General features: G+C 41.1%; 1 protein-coding gene across 1 annotated transcript in view; it reads left to right on the top strand.

Moving 5' to 3' along the window:
• astn1 (astrotactin 1) overlaps positions 1-24359 on the top strand; it is a 2273142-nt gene that overhangs the window by 934639 nt on the left and 1314144 nt on the right. The window contains exon 6 of the mRNA XM_067989612.1: positions 5908-6054. Within this exon, the coding sequence (XP_067845713.1) occupies positions 5908-6054 (147 nt within the window). The remainder of the gene's footprint in view (positions 1-5907; positions 6055-24359) is intronic.

Here is a 24359-nt window from a genome sequence, read left to right on the forward strand (position 1 = left end):
TTTTAAAAAGCATTTGGACAGTTACATGGGGAAGATGGGTATCGAGGGATATGGGCCAAGTGCAGGCAATTGGGACTAGCTTAGTGGTATAAACTGGGCGACATGGACATGTTGGGCCGAAGGGCCTGTTTCCATGTTGTAACTTCTATGATTCTATGATTCTATGACACCCAGCTCTACCTCACCACCACCAATCTCGACCCCTCCACTACATCTGCGTTGTCCGTGATATCCAATACTGAATGAGCAGAAATTTCCTCCAGTTCAACATTGGGAAGACCAAAGCCATTGTCTTCAGCCCTCACCACAAACTCCGTTCTCTGTCCACTGATTCCATTCGCTTCCCTGGCGACTGTCTCAGGCTGATCCAGAATTTCCTCCCCATCACTAAGACTGCCCACTTCCATCTCTGTAATATCGCCTGACTCTGTCCCAACCTCAGCCCATCTGCTGCTGAAACCCTCATCCATGCCTTTGTTTCCTCCAATCTTGACTATTCCAATGCCTTCCTGGCTGGCCTCCATAAACTTGAGCTCACCCAAAACTCTGCTGCCCGTATTCTAATGCACCAAGTGCAGCTCACTCACCACCCCTGTGCTCGCTGATCTACATTGGCTCCCGGTTGCTAAAAGCCTCGATTTAAAAATTCTCATCCTTGTGTTCAAATCCCATCAGGGCCTCACCCCTCTCTATGTCTGTTACCTCCTCCAGCCCGATAACCCTTCGAGAATTATGCGTTCCTCCAATTCTAGCCTCTTGTGCATCCCCGAGTTCCTTCGTCCCACCATTGGTGGCTGTGCCTTCAGCTGTCCAGGCCCAAAGCTCTGGAATTCCCTCCCTAAACCTCTCCGCTTCTCAAACTCTCTCTCTTCCTTTAAGACACTCCATAAAACCTACCTCTTTGACCAAGCTTTTGGTCACCTGTCCTAATGTCTCCTTTGGCTCGGTGTCAGTTTTTTTTGTCTGATTTTGCTCCTATGAAGCGCTTTGGGATGTTTTACTACGTTAAAGGTGCTATGTAATTGCAAGTTGTTGTTATGATGTTCTTGAGGTGCTGACCAAATGCACCACTGTTGGTGTCATGCACTGTGTCACTGGACCACTTCCAGGATTAAGACAGTGTTGACATTCACAACAAGATTGCATAATGGGCATAGATTGTCATTGCAGTATAAAAAGCTACGCTGCTGTAGTTATTCAGAAACATGATTAGGCTGTTAATGATCCTTATCTCTTCTGCGCAAGACTTTTTTTCACTGTTAAGGTAATGGAATTTTCCAACACAGAGTTGATCAGACACATTTCCAATTTTTGAAATCTAAGGCTTTACCAATTTATGGAACTTTTTAAAACTGCCCAAATCTCTGGGAAACCCCTCAGGATAAATGACTGGCAAATAATAATGCTCACAACTGTATTTCATATGTAGCTAGTGAAACTGATTACTTTCTTTAGCTTTTATCAATTCTTGTAGAAATTAGATCCTTTGTATCTGTAAGGCCCCAAATGTTAAAATGTGGCACATTTATTACACTTCAGCTGCTGTAAAACTTGATCTCCACTCTTCATCCAACATTATGGGGCTGGTCAACATGACAGCAATAAAATGTGTGTGGAGAAATGGGCCTTAAGGTAGCTTTACGACAAAATCAATAATTTTGAAGACATGCTGAAAAAAATGGAATTGAAAAGCTTATACTGATCATGTGTTTTAGATCTCAGCGTTAGGGATGACTCTCATAGAGTTAGTGCTGTCGTCTTATGAAATTGTAATTATATATCACTGCACGATAATTATTTCAAGTCGACATGCCAATAACGGAGTTTACTTGTGGTTGTAGTATAATTTGGAATTGCTGATATGTCTGATAGAGGGTTATTTATTGGTGCTGCACTGGGATTTTTTGATGTTGGAAACAGGCTGGCAGAAGACAGTATGATGCTGATGTCTGATTTTATTCTGAAGGAAGTATTATAGCTTGAAGTAAGTGCTTCCCAGAGGGTGTCAACTTCTGAATCGTCCAAACCTTACGAGATCTGTTCAGCTTACAGCACCCAAGGATGGGTGGCACACTACTACTAGATACACTCGTAATTCAGAGTTGTTATTCAAAAACTTTTTGTTGTGGTTTATAATCATACCCAATGCCTTACTCATGTACTACCCTCACGAACTGGATGCTACATATTGTGCTCCTGATTTCAACAATGCCACTGTAGGAAGGTCTAAAAGAGAAGCTAGACATTTCATAGTGAAAACAAATCTATGACCAATAATTATATTAAATATTTTAAGGTGATCCTCTCCGAATGGTTTTGGGAAACTGACAGATCCTGTCCTTTGCCTTATTTTGCTGGAAAAACAAAATAAAGAGTGAGCAGTACTAAATTCCAATAATAACAGAAAATGCTGGAAATACTCAGCAAGTCAGGCAGCATCTTTGGAGAAAGAAACAGTTAACGTTTCAGGTCGATGACCCTTCATGAGTTCTGACGAAGGGTCATTGATCTGAAACATTGGGGGTGATTTTAAACCCCAAGAACGGGTGGGTTGGGGGGGCGGGTGGGAGTTGAAAATAGTTTTTTTTTGGGTCACAACCTCAACCCGGCTTTATTTCCGGCTTTAACGTTGGTGTGGAAAAGTACAGGCTTTGCATTGGGAATGCAAAGTCCAAATATTTTGCGGTTGTGATCCAAAAAGCAACTATTTTCAACTCCCACCCGCCCCCAACTCACCCGTTCTTGGGGTTTAAAATCACTCCCATTAACTCTGTTTCTTTCTCCGCAGATGCTGCCTGACTTGCTGAGTATTTCCAGCATTTTCTGTTGTATTTCAGATTTCCAGCATCCGCACTATTTTGCTTTTGAGTGCTCAATTCCAATTTGTTTCATGGCTAGGAAGGCCATGAATGGAAGTCCAGACATTGGGATTAGCAAGACTACCAAGGGTGAAAGGTGAAGAGGAGCTGGGCTGCAAATGACTCCTGGGCTGCAAAATGAATACCACTGCTTTAAATTGACCTATTAAAATATAAATGCTTATTTGACTACTTTACTGCAGCTGGTCTCAACTGAATTGATACATGTAAGAGTTTATGGCATTCTGTTTGGAGCCTAACATAGCTGGTTTTCAATGGAAAAAAGTCTTTGATGCCAATGCCATGTCCATCCTTGGAGACCTCAATATGAATGTCCGTCCTTGGAGACCTCAATATGAAAGTCCAAAGGGGAAGGATCATATTTAGACCTTTTGAACTTCTATAATTGCCCAAAAGACTTCTGGCAATTAAATTTGGCCTCCTGTTGCAATGAAAAATTCTCCCAGACTGTTCCTTGCCTGCCGTTTCTGGCCAAAACATAATGGCTTGAATTTCCAAGCTATTTTATGCAGATCTGCAGCACTAAATCAAGATAAGTAGTGTTTTTTGACCAACAAGTGGAAGCCATCTTCACCTGTTTTCCAACCCAAAATCAATCCTCCCCAAACACCCTAGTGTGATTTTGCCCTAGCCACCACCCACCCGCTGAGATGCCATGCTCCTAATTACCATATAATGAAGGCCCATTGCACTACAAGTCCAAATTCCCATGATTTATGCTCACAATGCATTAGGGATAAATTAGAATGAGAATTATGAAGAGCAGCTGAGACTGGTGGAAGTGAGGAGTTTGTGAGTCTGAAGACTGCTGAAAGTTTGAGGAGCAATTATTGCAGCTTAGGAGCTATTTCTTTCGATCCCAGCATTTAGCCTGGACAGCTTTGGACTTGTGTGAGCACTGAGAGATTTTGACCCTGTTCACAGTTAGGGATTCTCAGGGGCAAGTATGACATTCCCTCTGGACATACCTTTGAGTGTCATTATTATAAAGGAGGAGGAGCAGGAGAGAATGGAGGAAAAGAGAGTAAAGCAGCGCATAAGGAGGCTGCATCCCACCAAATATCCACCCACAAAAAAAACACAAGAATTTACAGGCAACACAAGTACTTTGAAGTTCCTACTGAGGAGATGCATATTAGAAGAATGCTCTTCCCAACGATGCAGTAGGGGAACTGTGCCAGCTAATAAATGAGGACCTGCAGCCACGGTCATCTGCTCAGGCAGCAATCTCTGTGGCTATGAAGTTGATGACTGCACTCAATTTTTACGTCACTAGGTTATTTCAGGGAGCCAGGAGGGATCTCTGTAACATAAGCGTTCTGCTTCTGGGTATGTATTCATCAGGTGACTGACAAATTTTTCAGGAGAGCAGGAGGATTCATCCAATTCGACATCACAGCAGAGGATCAGCAAGGTAGGGCAATCCAGTTTAATGGGATTGCTTGCTTTCCCAAAGTCCAGGATGCAATAGAAGACACCCACATTGATTCACAAGCAAAGGCTGGCGATTGAGGACTCTTGCTCAAGTGGCATCAGACAGCTGATGTAAGAGACTATAACCTTGCTAAAGTGGAGGAAGGGGTTTTAAACTTGGGTGTGCAAGTAAGTGCTGTTAAGTGGAGATGGCTTCAGAATTTCTTCATAACATATTGACATTAACTAAACAGATGGATTGTTTTGCCCTTGATTAGAGGCGAATTAAAAATGTAATGTGTGCTTGACATCATATTAATGTTCCTTTTCCGAGTAACTGCCCTGTGCTGGACTAACATTGTATAGGCTGCCGTAACTATGAAATATTTACGAGTTTATTGCAAAATGATAATGTGTGCTCTGAATATGAATTGCCAGCCCTCCCTGACGAATTGACAAATCACCTTGAAATTATTAGCTTACATCTCAAAATGCCATATTTTAAAAGTCAAGCATGCCTGTGACATCTTGGAGAAGTTATCATCTCAGTCTCTTGGTTAAGCCTTTCTGTAGTTTTCTTTTTGAATTGCACTTATAAAACCTTGTTGTTCGTCATTATCAGAGCTGAACATTACAGAGCAGGTTCCAGAATAAGGTCACAGCATTAATGTCTATTGGGATAGTCAACATCCCAATAGTCAATATCAACACTTATAATGAAGCAGTAACAAACTGGTTCAAGAAAAATAACTGTAACACTAACCAGCATCATTAATCAGAACCAAAAAGTGACTTCAGTATTTCATGCCAACAATACATAATGTTTCCTACCCAACACACCATTTCCTTGAGAATGTAGGGGGAATTTGGGAAGATCCTTGAAGTAATAGCGAATGATTTTCCATTAGACTTTCTAATTGTAATTGAACACTGGCATTGATTAGAAAATCTCAATGAAGCACATTAGATTTTGATAGGTAGACAATATTATTCCCTCTTCTCCACCCCTGAAGGTGCTGACTCAGGCTGGGGTAAGATAGTAGGCACTTTGACTGTTGGGGATCATAGATGAACCAGTCCTGTCTGCACACTTTCCAGAAGAAGCCACAAGATAGCTATTAGGAGGAGAAATGCTTCCTGACTTTTTCTCCCTCTCATGCTCAGGGATGCTGAGGCCAATTGTAGCTTCCCAACCACTATACCTGCAGAGCTAATTTAGTATAGACTGGGTATCAAACCACGAACATTTTCATGTCTGCATAACCCAGATGCAAATTGGGCAGCGAACGTACCAATGATTCATTCAGGGAGCTTCTGGCAGTTTTTTGCTACGCTTTGGTCTTAGATTCAAACTGAATTAACTATTGGTAAGTTCCCTTAAACCCAGTAAAGACTGTTGATAAGAAAACATGTTGAATAAATGCATTCTCTCTCTATCTCTTACTCACACTCACTCGCGCATGCGCACACACACGGAGGCTACTACTGCTTGTCCTCCACAATAAATATCAATGGAACCCATCCCTTATCTTCCTAAACTATTAGAACACAAATCAGTGGAATTTTGTTCAAATTGGTAACTAACAAATTATTTTTTTCCTTGTCTTGCTTGCAGGTTCTCCCCGCAGCCCAATCAATAAAACTGCCCTTACACTGATAAGTGTGATAGGATGCGTGATTGGGTTGGTTTATGGCTCCCACCTGACCTGTCCTTTGTCTGTCAAAGTTGTTCTTCATGTCCCAGAACATCTCATTGCAGATGGTGAGTACAGCAGATGTACTGTTGATTCATGAAACATTTCTATTATCAGCACAGAGCAGATCAAAACAATTTGCTTCCACATTGCTTTAATTATTATTTGATGAATGCAATTCAATTTTTGTCATATCAGCAATGGAATATAATGTTGTATGAAATGTTAAATTAATGAAATTAACCTTCCCTAATCACTTAGTGAATAAATGTGTTGCTGAGCCATATAGACCAAAGGAGCCCAGATTTGATTCTTGATCCAAGCTGAGTTAGCTGATCTTAGCCGACACAGTAGCAAGTGTCTTCTCTTTAGTACTGCTTGTTTATCATGGTATTTTTTTTTTAAGCGGAGGTCAGTTTTGGCACCATGCATTTCTTTGGGCTTATGGTGATGATCTTCCCTGTTCATTTCTTCGATTTTGTACAGCTGTCTGGTAACAGATTTACTTTCAGATTTGGAATTGAGCCATACAGATCAGAAAGATCCGAGGTGTGATGAGTTAGCTGATCTCACAGGAGAGGACCAGGAAGAGGAATATCAGCCAGAGCTCTTGTTCTTCATTGCTAACCAGTCGCTCCTGTTGGAAAGTGTGCTGTTATGGATGTCTGGCAAGGATAAGATCATGCTCCTGTAATCAAGCAAAATGCAAGAACTCATTTTGTAGGCTCGTACATGAAGAATGGTCACTTAGGCAAGGCATTAGATGATGGTGATTAGGGCAGGTATGGTATTGGTGCATTGGGTGGCACCATGAAACCACATGCTAGTATAATTTAGAACTTTAGAGAAGGAAAGGAGAAATTGTAGGGGGAAAGGTTGTTATACAAGATAAGGGCTTATGGGGTTGGGGGTAATGTATTAGCAGGGATGGAGAATTGGTTAACAAACAGAAAACAGAAAGTAGGAATAAACGGGTCAGTTTCAGGTTGGCAGGCTGTAACTAGTGGGGTGCCGCAAGGATCAGTGATGGGCCCTTAGCTATTTAAAATCTATATTAATGACTTAGATGAAGGGACCAAGTGTAATGTATCCAAGTTTGCTGACGATACAAAACTAGGTGGGAAAGTAAGCTGTGAGGAGAACACAAAGAGGCTGCAAAGGGACATAGACAGATTAAGTGAGTGGGCAAGAGGTGGCAGATGGAGGTTAATGTGGGGAAATGTGAGTTAATTCACTTTGGTAGGAAGAATAACAGAATATTTTTAAATGGTGAGAAACTATTAAATATTGGTGTTCAAAGGGATTTTGGTGTCCTTGTTTTGTGTACATGCAGGTACAGCAAGCAATTAGGAAGGCAAATGGTATGTTGGCCTTTATTGCAAGGGGGTTGGAGTACAAGAATAAGGAAGTCTTGCTGCAATAGTACAGGGCTTTGGTGAGACCACACCTGGAATACTGTGTATAGTTCTGGTCTCCTTACCTAAGGAAGGATATACTTACCTTAGAGGAGGTGCAACAAAGGTTCACTAGATTGATTCCTGGGATGAGAAAGTTGTCCTGTGAAGAGAGATTGAGTAGAATGGGCCTATACTCTCTGGAGTTTAGAAGAATGAGAGGTGATCTCATTGAAACATATAAGATTCTGAGAGGGCTTGACAAGGTAGATGCTGAGAGGATGTTTCCCCTGGTTGGAGAGTCAAGAACTAGGGGCATAGTTTAAGGATAAGGGGTCAGCCATTTAGGTCTGAGACAAGGAGAAATTTCTTCACTCAGAGAGTTGTGAATCTTTGGAATTCTCTACCCCAGAGGGCTGTGGATGCTTAGTTGTTGAGTATATTCAATGCTGAGATTGATAGATTTTTGGACTCGAAGGAAATCAAAGGATATGGGGATCAGGGGGGAAAACGGAGTTGAGGTCGAAGATCAGCCATGATCTTAGTGAATGATGGAGCAGGCTCGAAGGGCTGTGTGACCTACTCCTGCTCCTATTTCTTATGATCTTATATAGAAGACAGAGATTGGGGAATAAAAGCAGCAGCAGACCTGCAACAAGAGACAACTACTGTGAGACATCACAGGTGAGGTAGGAGAGTCCGAGAGGTGAGCACAGTATAAAAGGAGAGACCCAGAGTAGGAGGAGAGTCTGAGAGTCTAAGGCAAGTCATGGCAGCACAGCTCGCACCTGTGATATGCTCCTCCTGCACAATGTGGGAAGTCATGGACACTACCAGTGTCCCTGGCGACCATGTGTGCAGGAAGTGTGTCCAGCTGCAGCTACTGGCTAACCGTCTTTCGGAGCTGGAGCTGCGGGTGGATTCACTGTGGATAGCACGTTCAGTGAGGTGGTCACACCGCAGGTAAAGATTACGCAGGCAGAAAGGAAATGGGTGACCGCCAGGCAGAGTAAAAGGACGAGGCAGGTAGAGCAGGAGTCCCCTGGGGCCATCTCCCTCTCAAACAGATATTCTGCTTTAGATACTGTTGGGGGAGATGGCTTATCAGGGGAAAGCAGCAAGAGCCAGGTTCGGGGCACCACGGGTGGCTCTGCTGCACAGGAGGGGAGGAAGAAGAGTGGCAGGGCTATAGTGATAGGGGATTCAATTGTAAGGGGAACAGATAGGCGTTTCTGCAGCTGCAAACGTGACTCCGGGATGGTATGTTGCCTCCCTGGTGCTAGGGTCAAGGATGGCACGGAGCGGCTGCAGGGCATTCTGGAGGGGGAGAGTGAACAGCCAGTAGTCGTGGTCCATATTGGTACCAACGACATAGGTAAAAAAAGGGATGAGGTCCTGCAAGGTGAATTTAAGGAGTTAGGAGATAAATTAAATAGCAGGACTTCAAAGGTAGTGATCTCAGGATTACTACCGTTGCCACGTGCTAGTGAGTATAGGAACAGGAGAATAGACAGGATGAATGCGTGGCTGCAGGGATGGTGTAGGAGGGAGGGATTTAGATTCCTGGGACATTGGGACCGGTTCTGGGGAAGGTGGGACCTGTACAAGCGTGACGGGTTACACCCGAGCAGGACTGGGACCAATGTCCTCGCGGGGGTGTTTGCTAGTGCTGTTGGGGAAGGTTTAAACTAGAGTGGCAGGGGGATGGGAACCTGAGCGGGGAGTCAGAAGGGAATAAAGTTGAGAGCAGCAAGAGAGGGGAAGACCCAAGGGAAATCTACAATACAAATAGTACAAACAGTTGTTCAAGAACAAGTGAAAGGGAAAAGTGTAGAGCAGTGGAAAGAAAGTGTACTTTAGGCACGACAGATAAAATAAAAACTAGAAGGCGTAAGGCGATTAACCCAGCATCAAAGCTGTGGCTGGGGGTTGGGAACCTGAGCAGCGAGACAGAGGAAAGCGTGTTAGGAAGGGACAGAAGGTATGGAGTAAAAGGTAAAGTGTTAAAAAAGGAAAAAGCAGGAACTAAGTGTCACAAAACATATTTGAAAGTTCTTTATCTGAATGCACGTAGCATTCATAACAAAATGGACGAGTTAACGGCACAAATAACTACGTATGGGTATGATCTTGTGGCCATTACAGAAACATGGCTGCAGGGTGACAATGACTGGGAATTAAATATGCCAGGGTATTTAACAATCAGGAAGGACAGGCAGGAAGGAAGGGGAGGTGGGGGGGCTATGTTAATAAAGGAAGGAATCACTGTAATACAGAGAAATGATATTGGGACAAAGGATCAGGATAATGAAACAGTTTGTGTAGAGATAAGGAATAATAAGGGGAAAAAAACACTAGAGGACGTAGTATATAGGCCTCCGAATGGTTGCAACTCTGCTGGAAAAAGTATTAATCAGGAAATAGTCGAGGCATGTAAGAAGGGAACAGCTATAATAATGGGGGATTTTAACGATCATATTAACTGGACAAATCAAATTGGGCAGGGCAGCCTTGAGGAAGAGTTTATTGAGTGTATTGGGGATGGATTTCTTGAGCAATATGTAACCTTGGACCTGGTCCTGTGTAATGAGCCAGGATTAATTAATAATGTCCTAGCTAAGGATCCCCTGGGAATGAGTGACCATAACATGGTTACATTCCATATCCAATTAGAGGGTGAGAAGGTTGGTTCTGAAACAAGCGTACTGAGCTTTAATAAAGGAGACTATGATGGTATGAGAGCGGAATTGATTACAGTGGACTGGGAAAATAGATTAAAGGGTAAGACGGTACATGAGCAGTGGTGTTCATTTAAGGAGTTATTTTACAACTTTCAAAAAATATATATTCCACTGAGGAAAAAAGGGTGTTAAAGAAATGACAGCCATCCGTGGCTAAGTAAAGAAATTAAGGACAGTATCCAACTAAAAACAAGGACATATAAGGTAGCCAAACTTAGTGGGAGGATAGAAGATTGGGAAGTCTTCAAAAGACAGCAAAAAGTAACGAAAGGATTGATTAAGAAAGGGAAGATAGATTATGAAAATAAATTAGCAAAAAATATAAAAACAGATAGCAAGAGTTTCTATCGTTATAAAAAAAGAAAAAGGGTGGCTAAGGCAAACGTAGGTCCCTTGGAGGATGAGACCGGGAAATTAATGGTGGGAAACATGGAGATGGCAAAAATGCTGAACAAATATTTTGTTTTAGTCTTTACGGTAGAGGACACTAAGAATATCCCAACACTGGACAAACAGGGGGCTCTCATGGGGGAGGAGCTAAATACGATTAAAATCACTAAGGAATTGGTACTCAGTAAATTAATGGGACTCAAGGCGGATAAACCCCCTGGACCTGATGGCTTACATCCTAGGGTCTTGAGGGAAGTGGCAGTAGGGATTGTGGATGCTTTGGTAATAATTTTCCAAAATTCTCTGGACTCGGCAAAGGTCCCGGCAGATTGGAAAACTGCTAATGTAAAACTCTTATTTAAAAAGGGGATTAGGCAGAAGGCTGGAAATTATAGACCAGTTAGCCTAACATCTGTGGTGGGTAAAAGTTTGGAGTCTATTATTAAGGAGACAGCAGCGGAACATTTGGATAAACATAATTTAATAGGACAAAGTCAGCATGGCTTTACAAAGGGGAAGTCATGTCTGACAAATTTGCTTGAGTTCTTTGAGGACGTAATGTACAGGGTGGATAAAGGGGAACCAGTGGACGTAGTGTATTTAGACTTCCAGAAGGCATTCGACAAGGTGCCACATAAAAGATTATTGCTCAAGATAAAGAATCACGGGATTGGGGGTAATATTCTGGCATGGGTGGAGGATTGGTTATCTAACAGGAAGCAGAGAGTTGGGATAAATGGTTCATTCTCGAACTGGCAACCAGTAGCCAGTGGTGTTCCGCAGTGGTCAGTGCTGGGTCCCCAACTCTTTACAATCTATATCAATGATTTGGAGGAGGAGACCGAGTGTAACGTATCAAAGTTTGCAGATGATACAAAGATGGGAGGGAAAGTAGAGAGTGAGGAGGACATTAAAAAACTACAAGAGGATATAGACAGGCTGGGTGAGTGGGCGGAGATTTGGCAGATGCAATACAATATTGGAAAATGTGAGGTTTTGCACTTTGGCAGGAAAAATCAGAGAGCAAGTTATTATCTTAATGGCGAGAAACCGGAAAGTACTGCAGTACAAAGGGTTCTGGGGGTCCTAGTGCAAGAAAATCAAAAAGTTAGTATGCAGGTGCAGCAGGTGATCAAGAAGGCCAACAGAATGTTGGCTTTTATTGCTAGGGGGATAGAATATAAAAACAGGGAGGTATTGCTGTAGTTATATAAGGTATTGGTGAGACCGCACCTGCATACAGTTTTGGTGTCCATGCTGAAGAAAAGACATACTTGCTCTCGAGGCAGTACAAAGAAGGTTCACTCAGTTAATCCCGGGGATGAGGGGGTGGACATATGAGGAGAGGTTGAGTAGATTGGGACTCTACTCATTGGAGTTCAGAAGAATGAGAGGCGATCTTATTGAAACATATAAGATTGTGAAGGGGCTTGATCGGGTGGATGCGGTAAGGATGTTCCCAAGGATGGGTGAAACTAGAACTAGGGGGCATAATTTTAGAATAAGGGGCTGCTCTTTCAAAACGGAGATGAGGAGAAACTTCTTCACTCAGAGGGTGGTGGGTCTGTGGAATTTGCTGCCCCAGGAAGCTGTGGAAGCTACATCATTAAATAAATTTAAAACAGAAATAGACAGTTTCCTAGAAGTAAAGCGAATTAGGGGTTACGGGGAGCGGGCAGGAAATTGGTCATGAATTTAGATTTGAGGTTAGGATCAGATCAGCCATGATCTTATTGAATGGCGGAGCAGGCTCGAGGGGCCGATTGGCTTACTCCTGCTCCTATTTCTTATGTTCTTATGTTCTTAAGTAAGGTTTTTTTAATGTAATGAAATTAAATTGAGCTACAAACATTTACAAACACTGCCTGGTGTCTGCTTAGCCAGACAGTATTAAATAAGGACATTTTAGAACCAGACAAGAGACAGACAGTAATTAAAACACATTCATTTTGTATACTGAATCTAAGGAATTTGAGGAATCAGAATCTTTGGCTTCCTACAGCATTCGTTATATCTTTCAAACACCGAATGATGACACATCCGCAGCAATAGAGAGCAACCTTCCAACAATGAGAGCTTGAATTCGGTGCCCTTGTATAGATAATAAAGGCATATTCGGGTTGTAGCAGGATTTCAGGAAAACTGAAGCAGATCTGGGATCACTAGGAGAGGAGATCCTGGGATCTGGGGGCATTGGAGGGAGAGATCTCAATGTCTGGGAGTATTGGGGGCAATTCTGTGATCAGGGAAGCATTCCCTGCATTCTAGAAATGCAGTCTAGAGGAGCACTAAAAGGGTGTACCAGGATCTGAACGTGCAGGGAAGGGAGGAGTTGCATCTGGGGAGGGGGCCCGTGGGTCCAGTTGAATTGGTGAAGGGCTTTTGAAGCACTAAGGTTGCTGAGATCAGAAGTAATGGCAGAGCAGCAAGATCTAACAGCCATATGTAGCAGGGGAGCCCAGCAGAATGGGATCCAAACTACTGTTGGCCCCTTTTGAATCATCAGGCCACATCCCCCACCTGTTTCCATCATCAACCTCCTCCTCCAACCCATTTTGCATCCTCAGGTACCCCTACCAACACTTTCCACGTTGTTAGCTGGCTTCTATCTTTATGTTCTTGCCTTAAAGCATTTAAATATAAATTTACATCGAAACTGCAGGACAGAAACAGACCATTTGGCCTAACTGGTCTACGCTGGCGTTAATGCTCCACACAAACCTCCTCCCTCCCTACTTCATCTGACTCTATCAGGACCCCCTTCTTTTCCTTTTCCCCCCATGTGTTTATCTCGCTTCCCCTTAAATGCATCTATGCTACTTGCCTCAACTACTCTTTGTGGTAGCACATTCCACATTCTTACCACTCTTCGGGTAAAGAAGTTTCTCCTGAAATTCCTATTTGATTTAATAGCGACTATTCTATATTTATGACCTCCAGTTTTGGACACCCCCACAAGTGGAAACATTTTCTCTACATCTACCCTATCAAACCCTTTCATTATCTTGAGGACCTGTATCAGGTCACCCCTCAGCCTTCTCTTTTTTTAGAGAAAAGAGCTCCAGCCTATTCAGCCTTTCCTGAAAAGAATATCCTCTCAGTTCTGGTATCATCCTTGTGAATCTTTTTTGCACCCTCTCCTATGCCTCTAAATCCTTTCTATAATATGGAGACCAGAACTGTGCACTACTGTAAGTATTACCAAGGTTCTATACAGTTTTAACATAACTTCTCTGCTTTTCAATTCTATCCCTCAAGAAATGAACGCTAGTGCTTGATTTGTCTTTTTTAAAGCCTTTTTAACCTGCATCATTACTTTTAGTGTATTGGTACCCCTTGATCCCCTTGCTCCTCTATCCCATTTAGACTCTTATTATCCAAGCAGGATGTGGCCTCCTTATTCTTCCTACCAAAATGCATCACCTTACACTTATCTATATTGAAATTCATTTGCCAATTACATGCCCATTCTGCCAGTTTATTAATATCTTCTTGCATTTTGATGCTTTCTTCTTTTGTATTCACTGGACACCCCAATTTGATGTCATCCACAACTTTTGAGATTGTGCTTCCGATTCCTGAATCCAAATCGTTAATGTAAATTGTGAACAACAATGGTCCCAACCCCAATCCCTGTGATACACCACTTTCCACCTTTTGCCAGTCTGAGTAGCTGCCCTTAACCCCTATTCTCTGTTTTCTGTTTTGTCGACAGCTTACTATCCATTCTGCTACCTGTCCCCTGACTCCACATGCTTTGACCTTAGCCATGAGTCAACAATGCAGTACCTTATGGAAGGCCTTTTGGAAATCCAAATATATTACATTTATGACATTACCCTTGTCCACTCTTTCTGTTACTTCTTCAAAGAATTCAATAAGGTTGGTCAAGCATGACTTTCCCGTCTGAAATCCGTGCTGACTATTCTTTTATTATATTTTCATTCTCTAGATATCATTCTATTACATCTTTTGAGTAAAGATCCCATTATCTTTTCTACTATTGACGTCAAGCTAACTGGTCTATAGTTCCCAGGACTTGTTCTATCTCACTTTTTAAATATAGGAATAATATTAACTGTCCACCAATCCGCTGGCACTTTTTTCTAGTGAATTATTATATTTATGCCTCTGCTATCTCCTTCCTAACTTCTTTTAATATTCGCGGATGTAATCCATCTGGACCAGAAGTCTCATCCTCCCTTAGTTTGATTAGTTTATCAATTATCTTCCCTCTTTCTATCTTATATGTTTTAATATGTTTTTCAACCTCTTCTAATGTCCTGCTCATCTTGTAGTCTCCCTGGTAAATACAGAGGCAAAGTAACTATTCAGTATTTCTGCCATTTCGCTGTCATTACTTGTGAGTTTATCTTGAACATCCCTTAGTGGCCCTATCCCTATTCTGATTTTTCTTTTCTTATTTATGTGTCTGTAGAATACATTACTATTTCTTTTTATATTCCTTGGTAATTTAATCTCATGGTTCCTCTTTGCTTCCCTAATTGTTTTTTTGATTTCTTTCCTCACCTCTTCGTATTCCCTTTTGTCATCCTCTCCTTTGTTGTCTATGTACTTAGTGCATGCCTTTTCCTTTGGTTTCAATTTGCTCTTATTTCTTTATTCATCAATGGTATGTCATTACTGGTTAGTTTGTTCTTGCTTTATAGTGGGATATATTTCTCCTGAACTCCATGAATCACAGTTTTTAATATTATCTGCTGCTGTTCCACTTCTTCGTCTGTCATAATTTTTTCCCAGTTTATCTGCCCTAGTTCCATTCTCATCCCCTCAAAATTAGCTTTTTTCTAGTCGGTTATTTTGGTCTTTGCCTTACTTATGTCTTTCTCAATCATCATTTTAAACCTTATTATGTTATGATTGCTATTGCCTCGATGTTCCCCTTCTCTTATCTGTTCTGGTTCATTTCCCATTACTAGACCCAGCAGTGATTCCTCTCCAGTTGGGCTTCTCACATACTGGGTAAGAAAAGAGTCCTGTACACACTGTTAAAACTCCATTCCCCTTTCCCCTTTCCCTACCACTTCTTGCCAGTTTATTTGGGGATATTTGAAATCTCCCATGATTATTATTTGATGTTTTTTACTCATTTCATAGATTTGTCTACATATTTCTTCCTCCACTTCTCTTCCACTATTAGATGGTCTATAGAATATACCTATTAATGTGATTGATCCCTTCTTATCCTTTGCCTCAATCCGTATGGATTCTGTTTCTATATTAATGTTACTTATGTCCCTTTTTTCTATTGCCATTATAGAGTTTCTAATTAGTACAGCTACCACCACCCCCCACCTTCTTACTTCCCTATCCTTTCTAAATATACTATATCCTACAATATTTAACTGCCAATCCTGTTCCTCGTGTAACCATGTTTCAGTTATTCCTATCACATCTGGCTGCTCGCTCTGAATTATTGCCTCCAGTTCCCCCGTTTTGTTTTGGATGCTGTGCACATTGCTAGAAAGGGAAGTTAATTTGTTTTCAGTAATTGTTCCCCTCCCTTTATTTTTAACAGTCATTTTGCACTCATGTTCTATAACTGTATTTGTTCCCTGACAGTTTATGTTACCCTTATTCCTTAACTTGGTCTGACCTTTACTCTCATTTCCTATTTCTTTTTTCTTCAGACTTATGTCCTCTTCCCCAGATCCCTCCCCCGTCTTACTAGTCCTACTGACAGCCCTATTTATCCTTTCTGCTAGGATTTCTGCTTCTTTAATGAATGGACTGAAACTCATAGTTTGAGGGTGTGCAATTTCCTGTTGTTGACTTGCGCAGACTCTAATAAACACAAATTTTCATTAACAATTAAAATTGTCCCATAAAATTATTAAAAGTTCATTGTTTATGTAGTTTCCAAGTTTTCTTACATAATAAAACCCTTAAGCCTCAAAAATGGCTCAGAAGGAAGAGATTTTTTATCTGAATATATACAACCAAAAAGATGATTGGCTCAAAAAAAAATTAATTTTGTATAAACAATCTTTTTTTCTAACCATCAACAAAGAAACCACTATAATAGCTGTTGCTGTTCACACATGCTGCCGCTTGCAGGTGTTGTTATGAACATACAAAATTGATAGGCAGGAAAAGACCAGCTGGTCCATCAAGCCATCAAGCCTGCCCTATTCACCATGATGGATGGAGCATCATGACTGGACACTTCCTACCCCCCACCTCCCCCTGCAGCCATGTAATTTCCAGGGAGAGGCAATAAACCCATGGCCAATAAGGGAAAAAATACTCTGGAAAATTCCTTTCCGACCCCCTCAGGAGGTCAAATGGACCGAGTGTTATTTATAAAGGCACTTACCTTCTACGTGATGCAATATCTGCCCCAGTCAAGAACTGATCCAGCTCCCTCTTGAAGGAATGCAGAAAGTCAGCACCCACACCACATCAGCCGGCAATGTATTCCAGAGGCTCACTACACTCTGGGAAAAGAAAAATCGCTTAACATCCATTCTATTCCTATTCTTACCTAGTTTAAACTCATATCCCCTGGTCCCCAATCTGTTAAGCTGGAATATCTATCAATAGGCACTATTGTTGGGCTATGAGGCGTTCATAAACACAACTGTTTATATAAATCCATGACTTTTCTGAAATAAAGATTTAAAAATTAAATCTTCAGTTTCTTACAAAGTCTCCTGGAAAACCTAAGATACTATCAATTTCTCACAGAATGAGGAGACTCTCCCTTCAACTCCTGTTGATGCACAGATTGTACATTAGTGAATTCTGCAGACATTCAGAATGCACAGATGTGATTGAAATTTCCTTATATGTTGTGAGGTTAAAATATCCAGTTTAAGCCCAGGCTTTTGAGATTGGCTGAAGTTTTGAAGTTATCATTTCATTAAAGGTATTGAAGGTATTAAAAGATGCACAAGAAAACTCAGTGACTAAATGTAACCAAGTTATTGTGAAATATATAACTTTTTAATTTTTCTATTTTTGGTTACAGTTTTATTTTAGGCATTATAAATTTCAGTTACTGAGAACAAAATGGTGGATTTCTTTGAGAAAGCATTTTGAATGATTTGATTGGTTCGTGAACAAAATAGAATGATGAAAGTTGACATGATAAAATTAAATGCAAAATGTTGATACACAATTCATAATGGGAAATGTTGGCACAAAGGTGTGACTAAATACATGAAAGTAAAGTTTGTGCCCTTTAGTGCACTATGCATGTTTTTTTGTAATAAGATACGGACTCTCTGATAAAGGAAAGTGAGACATGCAGCAGCTATGGGATATTGTGGCAATTATTGGGGTAGGAGGGAAATGAGTGAAGAATTTCTATAGAGTAGTTAAACTAGTTTCCCCAACATTTCTGGCAAACCAGCAATGTACATGAAAAAAGATTTTCTTTTTAGTGGATAGATATACTTCATAGACAATACAATTCTCAATATTCATTATATTTACTAGGTCATTAATAACAAGCAGAAAAGGTTAATTTTCCTCACAAGCAAAATACACACTTTCACCAACATATTAAGGTTTTATGCAAAGATTTGAAGGTTGTTAAAATTAAAAATGGAGTCTAAAGGTCTTGTAGAGGTAAATAAGTCTTCCCAGCTCTGAAGCATTCCATTCAAGTACCAGTTTTTCCAGTGTATGAAGTTTCCTGTGAAATCCAACATTTTAATAAAAACTATTATCAAATGATAAAGCATTACATTAAAGCGTAAGTTTGGCAGTCAGTTGTAAATGTGACTGGCTGGAAGGTATTATTAATATTTACAATGTTATATAGCAGCTTGGTGGTTATATAATGTGTAGGAAAGTAGAGAAGTGAGACAAGAAAAGGATTGCCAAGGTGACCAGACTTGAGAATAGTGGGAAGACTGCAAATCAGGTTGCCCAGGGTTCTGCAGACTTGTTTGAAAGATTTGAGTGGTTCTAACTCTCTTCTTAGTTACATTATTGAGTTGGGGTTATGGAGAGATCTCACCATTTGAAGGAAAAGATTCGCAGGAAAGCAAAATGGGCAAGAAATTGATTTCATCAATAAAGATATGGGTAGTCCATGTACACTTGAGCTGTATTGAATCCCTTCTGAACAAGTTGGAAGATTCAAGTTGGAAGATGTTTCACCACTCGTTTTCATTGAACAGACATATGTTTGAAATCTTTAGTGAGATCTGATTCATAGCACAATTTTAAGACATCAAGGGGGAGGATATTCCACTGCCAACTGCTCATTTCTTGCCTGAAAACGGGCAACCAGAAGAGGAAAATGCGATGGGCACCTTGGATACCCATTTGCACGCCTAATTCAATTTTCAGGCAAGGCCTTTAAATTCCTGCCCAAAACAGGTGAGAGGCTGATAAAAAAATGCAAATGGGCGGACCATACATGGCGCATGCCAGTCTCAATTTCTCCAGGTATTGAGAGGCCTAACGGATGGCCCTTACAGGAACTGCTGGAAACATCTCCGAAAAAATAAGTTTTTTCTTTACTTTTTAAGATTTTTGCATGGCCAGGAGGAGTAGTAGTGCTCCTCCAGGCCCCACAAAAATCTTCCAGCCCACCCCCTACCCTTTTCTCGCCTCCCCCTGGCAGCTGCTCCCCACCCCCAGCCAAAAGGCCATACCTGCCGACTGGCTGCGTGCTACAACTGGTCGATGTTCTTCCGCAGGAAGCCAGCGAGCTGCAGCGGAGGGCCTATTTGGCACCTGCAGCTTGCTAGAAAAATGTTAATGAAGCCTGAAACTGAAAATGGTTTGGGCTTCCCAAGTGCCGCATTGAGTGGGCGCTACTGATATCACACCCATTGGCACCTAATCATAAAATCTCCCCCTAAGTAATCTCACTAGCTGAGAAACAACTAATAGGGCACTTCTAAACTGTAAGATGGTGTTAACTGACATACTTCTCCCTGGAGGAGAGAAGTGTGCATTTATTGGGAGAGACGCTCTGGTGCTTACACTGTAACTTGATGGTATAACACACATGTGAATTGTTAGGACAGAGGCTCGATAACACAATTTTCCACGTTAGGGGTTATTTTCTACTGTTGTTCAAAGACAATGATAGCAAAGACAGAGATTAAAACTGGATAAACTGAAATCGACAATTTCTTTTTCTTTTCTGAGCTACTCCTTGTTTTCCATTCCCCCAAAAATTGAGAGTGAAATTGGTAACTAAGTTATTTGAAAAATCTGCTGCTGCTTGTTAAAGACTTGATAATGAGCTGCCAGGCAAAGATTGTTTTCCACTGGGGTAAATTAAAAGAACAAATTAGGAATTGGCTCACATGCTCAGCTGGAATTACTTAAAGGATGCAGCAGCTAAATTCAGTTAGAATGCTGTTCAACATGGATTTTGTTGCATCAAATGGTTCATTGTTGCTGTTGTTGGAAGAAGATCGTCTAGGAGCACAGGCTCCAGTGGATGGGAAGCACCCATCCCAACAACTGCCCTTAAGGCTTTAAAGAATCTACTGTGCTGAATTCACAAATGAGCAGTAAATTGTTGCAAAACTCCAACATACTTCATACTCCCTGACAGGAAATTGAAATCGCACTTCAGATGTTTAAATAAATGATTATAAATACATGGAAGGCAAGAACTAACTAAGAAATTTAAATATAATTTTCAATATAACCTACACAAACATACGATACACAATTTTTAAAAAAATATACTTCAGTCTTTATTTCTTATTTTAAAAGTCAGATTGCACACCTATAAGAAAATATTTCAGTTCTATTACCATTGATCTATAAATCAGCCCTTCAAAACTCAGAGATGGCTAGGTTACTGGATCAAGTTGGAAAGATTTACTGTGCAACCTAATTTCCTATAATTTCTTGTCTGGAGCTGTATTTAACATCCTTGGCCAGCACTTGTCTAGTTAAACAGATATTAAACCGTTTACAAGATATAAAAGGACCATAATTATAGGAGAAATACAAATAGAAAATGCTGGAAATACAAAGCATCTGTAAAATGATAAGACAAGTTGTTAGTATTTTGGGCAAATTGCAAAAGCAGCATGTCTGAAATCAAAACAGAAAATGCTTGCAAAACACAGTGGGGACAATTTTAACCTTTTAATTTCAGACCTGTTGTATTTTCCGTTTTTCTTCCTTTTCTATTTTTCCCCATTTTCTCACTTTTTCTGTTTCCATGAGCCTCTTCCATGTCTTTTACCTTTCCATTCTTTGTACATTCATTTGCCCTTTTTGTGTCTCAGCATTATATCACTGATCATTTATATCAACCGACACTCTTCTACTAAACAATAACAACTTGCATTTATATAGTGCCTTTAATATAGGAAAACATCCCAAGGCGCTTAGTTTGCATGCCATTTAACCGATTTTCTGCCTCTCTGTGATTGCATGTCTGTTGCCTTACTCCCTTTCTTATTTTTCCAACCTTTTTATTTTTTAGTCTTTGGTTCTGATGAAGATTTATACACAACTGAAACATCAATTACCTGCCTTTTTTTATTTACAGATGCCGTCTGACATGTTGTGTAGTTCCAAGCATTTTCTGCTTTTATTTCAGATTTCCAGAATTTATGAACATACGAAATTGACAGGCAGGAAAAGGCCAGCTGGTCCATCAAGCCTGCCCCACACCATCATGGTCAAACACTTCTTCCCACCCACACCCCCACCCCCAAAGCCATGTAATCTCCTGGGAGAGGCAAAAAAACAGGGCCAATAAGGGAAAAAAACACTCGAGAAAATTCCTCTCCGACCCCCTCAGGCAAGCAAAACCAGTCCAGTAAAGACACTTACGTTCTATATGATGCAGTCTCTGCCCCAGTCAGGAACGGGTCCAGCTCCCTCTTGAAGGTATGCAGAGCGTCAGCACCCACCACACCAGCTGGCAATGTATTCCAGAGGCTCACAATTCTCTGGGAGAAGAAGAACCATCTAACATCCAGTCAATTCCTACTCTTCCATCGTTTAAACGTGTGTCCCTTGGTCCTCCTCAACCTGTTAAACTGGAATAATCTATCAGTGGGGATGCTATCCAGTCCGTTAATTATTTTATAGACCTCCATCAGGTCACCTCTAAGTCTGTGCTGCCCTAAAGTAAATAGACCAAGCTCCTTGAGCCTATCTGAGTAGTTGAGGTTCTTTAAACTAGGAATTATTCTTGTATCTCTCCTCTGTTCCCTTTCCAAGGCCGCTATATCACCCACCATGTGGGGGAACCAAAACTGGGTACAGTACTCTATATGCGGTCTGATAAGCGACCTGTATAGTTTCAAAATGGTGTCCTTTGATTTATACTGAATGGTTCTATTAATACAACCCAATACCTTGTTCGCTTTAGCTACAGTTTCTTTACATTGGTCATGAACCTTTAGTGATCTATGCAAAATAACACCAAGATTTTTTGTCTCTCAACCTCTTTCAATATTGTTCTCTGCAAATGATACGTGTATTCTATGTTGGCCCTACCAACATGCATGACACTACATTTATCCAAATTAAACACTATTTGCCATTGTGTGGCCCACTCCCTTAGCACATCTAAACCCTTTTTCATTTGATTGCACTCCTCTACCGTCTTAATCCTTGCACAGATGTTGGTGTCACCTGCAGACTTACTTACCATACTCCCAACGCCGCTGTCAAGGTCGTGAAGACTAGTAGGCCTAGGACCGATCCCTGTAGGACACCACCAGTCTCCAAGCTGAACGACATCCGTTAACTACAACTTTTTGGCTGCGGGATTGCAGCCAATTCCTAATCCAGGGTTTCAAATTTCTACTAATACCACAAGATTCTACCTTGTGAAGTGACCTAGTGTGTGATAGCTTATCAAAGGCTTTCTGAAAGTCCAGGTAGACAATGCCTACCAGATTACCCTCATCCACTGCCCTCGTGAATTCCTCAAAAAACTCTATCAAATTTGTTCGGCACGACCTTTTTTTTGTGTTGTGAATTCCTAATAGCCCCTTCCCTTTCTCAGTGATCAGAAAGGGCATCTCTTATGATCCCTTCTAGCACCTTCCCAATAGTGGATGTCAGGCTGATAGGCCTGCAGCTCCCTGGCTCTGATTTGTCCCCTTTTTTGAAAATAGGAACTACATGAGCTGGCTTCCAGCCAAAGGGAACTATCCCTGACTTTATTGAACTATTGAAAATACGGGCAAGGGAATCATAAAGCAGCTATCCCATCTCTTTAATCACCCTAGGATGGATATTATTTGGACCTGGAGTCACATCAATTTTGAGCTTTCCAAGTCTGTCCAAGATGACATTACTATCTATTTTAATATTAATAATGCTGTTTATTACTTAGCATCCCTCATCTGGAACATAAGCATCATCAGGGGTATAGACTAAGAACATAAGAAATATGTCCTCTCGAGCCTACTCCGCCATTCATTAAGATCATGGCTGATCTTCGACCTCAACTCCACTTTTCTGCCCAATCCCCATATCGCCTGATTCACCTAGAGTCATAAAATCTATCTATCTCAGCCTTGAGTATACTCAACGACTCAGCATCCACAGCCCTTTGGGGTAGAGAATTTCCAAAGATTCACAACCCTCTGTGAAGAAATTCACCCTCATCTCAGTCTTAAATGGCCGACCCCTTGTCCTGAGACCATGCCCCCTAGTTCTAGACTCTCCAGCCAGGGGAAACTCAGCATCTACCCTGTCAAGCACCCTCAGAATCTTATATGTTTCAATGAGATCATCTCTCAGTCTTCTGAACTCCAGAGAATAAAGACATATTTTACTTGATTTCTCCTCATAGGACAACCCTCTCATCCCAGGAATCAATCTAATGAACCTTTGTTGGACTGCCTCCAAAGCAAGGAGACCTCCTTAGATAAGGAGACCAAAACTGTGCACAGTACTCCAGGTGTGGTCTCTCCAAAGCCCTGTGCGACTTCCTTACTCTTGTACTCCAACCCTGATGCAAATTAGTCATTTAACAGCTCTGCCATAACCTGAGAATCAGTTTGAATCTGCCCTTCAGTATCCTTTAGTGGCACTATACGGTCCTTAATAGTCTTTGGACTTCTGACATAGCTGAAAAAACTTTTGCTATTACTGCCACAATTACACACCATCTTTTCCAGAGATCTCTTGGCTAATCTTTTGTCTCCCTTAGTTACATGTGATACTTTTCCCTGTTCTCCTGTGAGTTAAATGTCTTAAGTGTGCAGATTGCCTTCTGTTTCAATCGAATTTGGCTCTGTACCTTTCCAGTCAACCATAATGGTTTTGTTTTACCATGTGCCCTTCTTTTAACCATGGGGTCATACATGGCATTATTCTGTTTGAGAATGGTTTTAAATAGAACCCATTTGTCCTCAGTACTTGAATGCCTATCTGTTCGCATTGAAGAGTCCTAAATGAGTAGGTTTATGCCTGCAGGGTAAATAAAATACGATTGAATGCATTCACCCAGTGGAAAAAGGAAGTAATCTGCATTCGTATTCATTGCCGTTATTTATTTTGAATTTTGATATTAACATCGCAATTTCTAAAACTGGAGAGCATTTACCATTGTGGGCTCTGCATCTGATCTAGGCCTTTTAGAAAGGTACCAACTAAACCTGAGAAACTTTATTATTAAGGAAGAACAGACACTTGGAAGGTGATCAGAACCTTTTGACTTGGCTTGGAAATTTGTTGGGTGGTAGGAGATAGAGAGCAGGAATAAAGAGTAGGTACTCTGATTGGCAGGATATGACAGTGGTATTCCCCAGGGATCTGTCCTGGGGCCTCAAATTTTCACCATATTTATTAACGACTTGTATGGAGGAATAGAGAGTTGTATATCCAAATTTGCAGATGCCACTAAGTTTAGGAGGGACAATAAGTAGT

This window comes from Heptranchias perlo, chromosome 9 (assembly GCF_035084215.1).
Source record: "Heptranchias perlo isolate sHepPer1 chromosome 9, sHepPer1.hap1, whole genome shotgun sequence".
NCBI classification, from domain to species: domain Eukaryota; kingdom Metazoa; phylum Chordata; class Chondrichthyes; order Hexanchiformes; family Hexanchidae; genus Heptranchias; species Heptranchias perlo.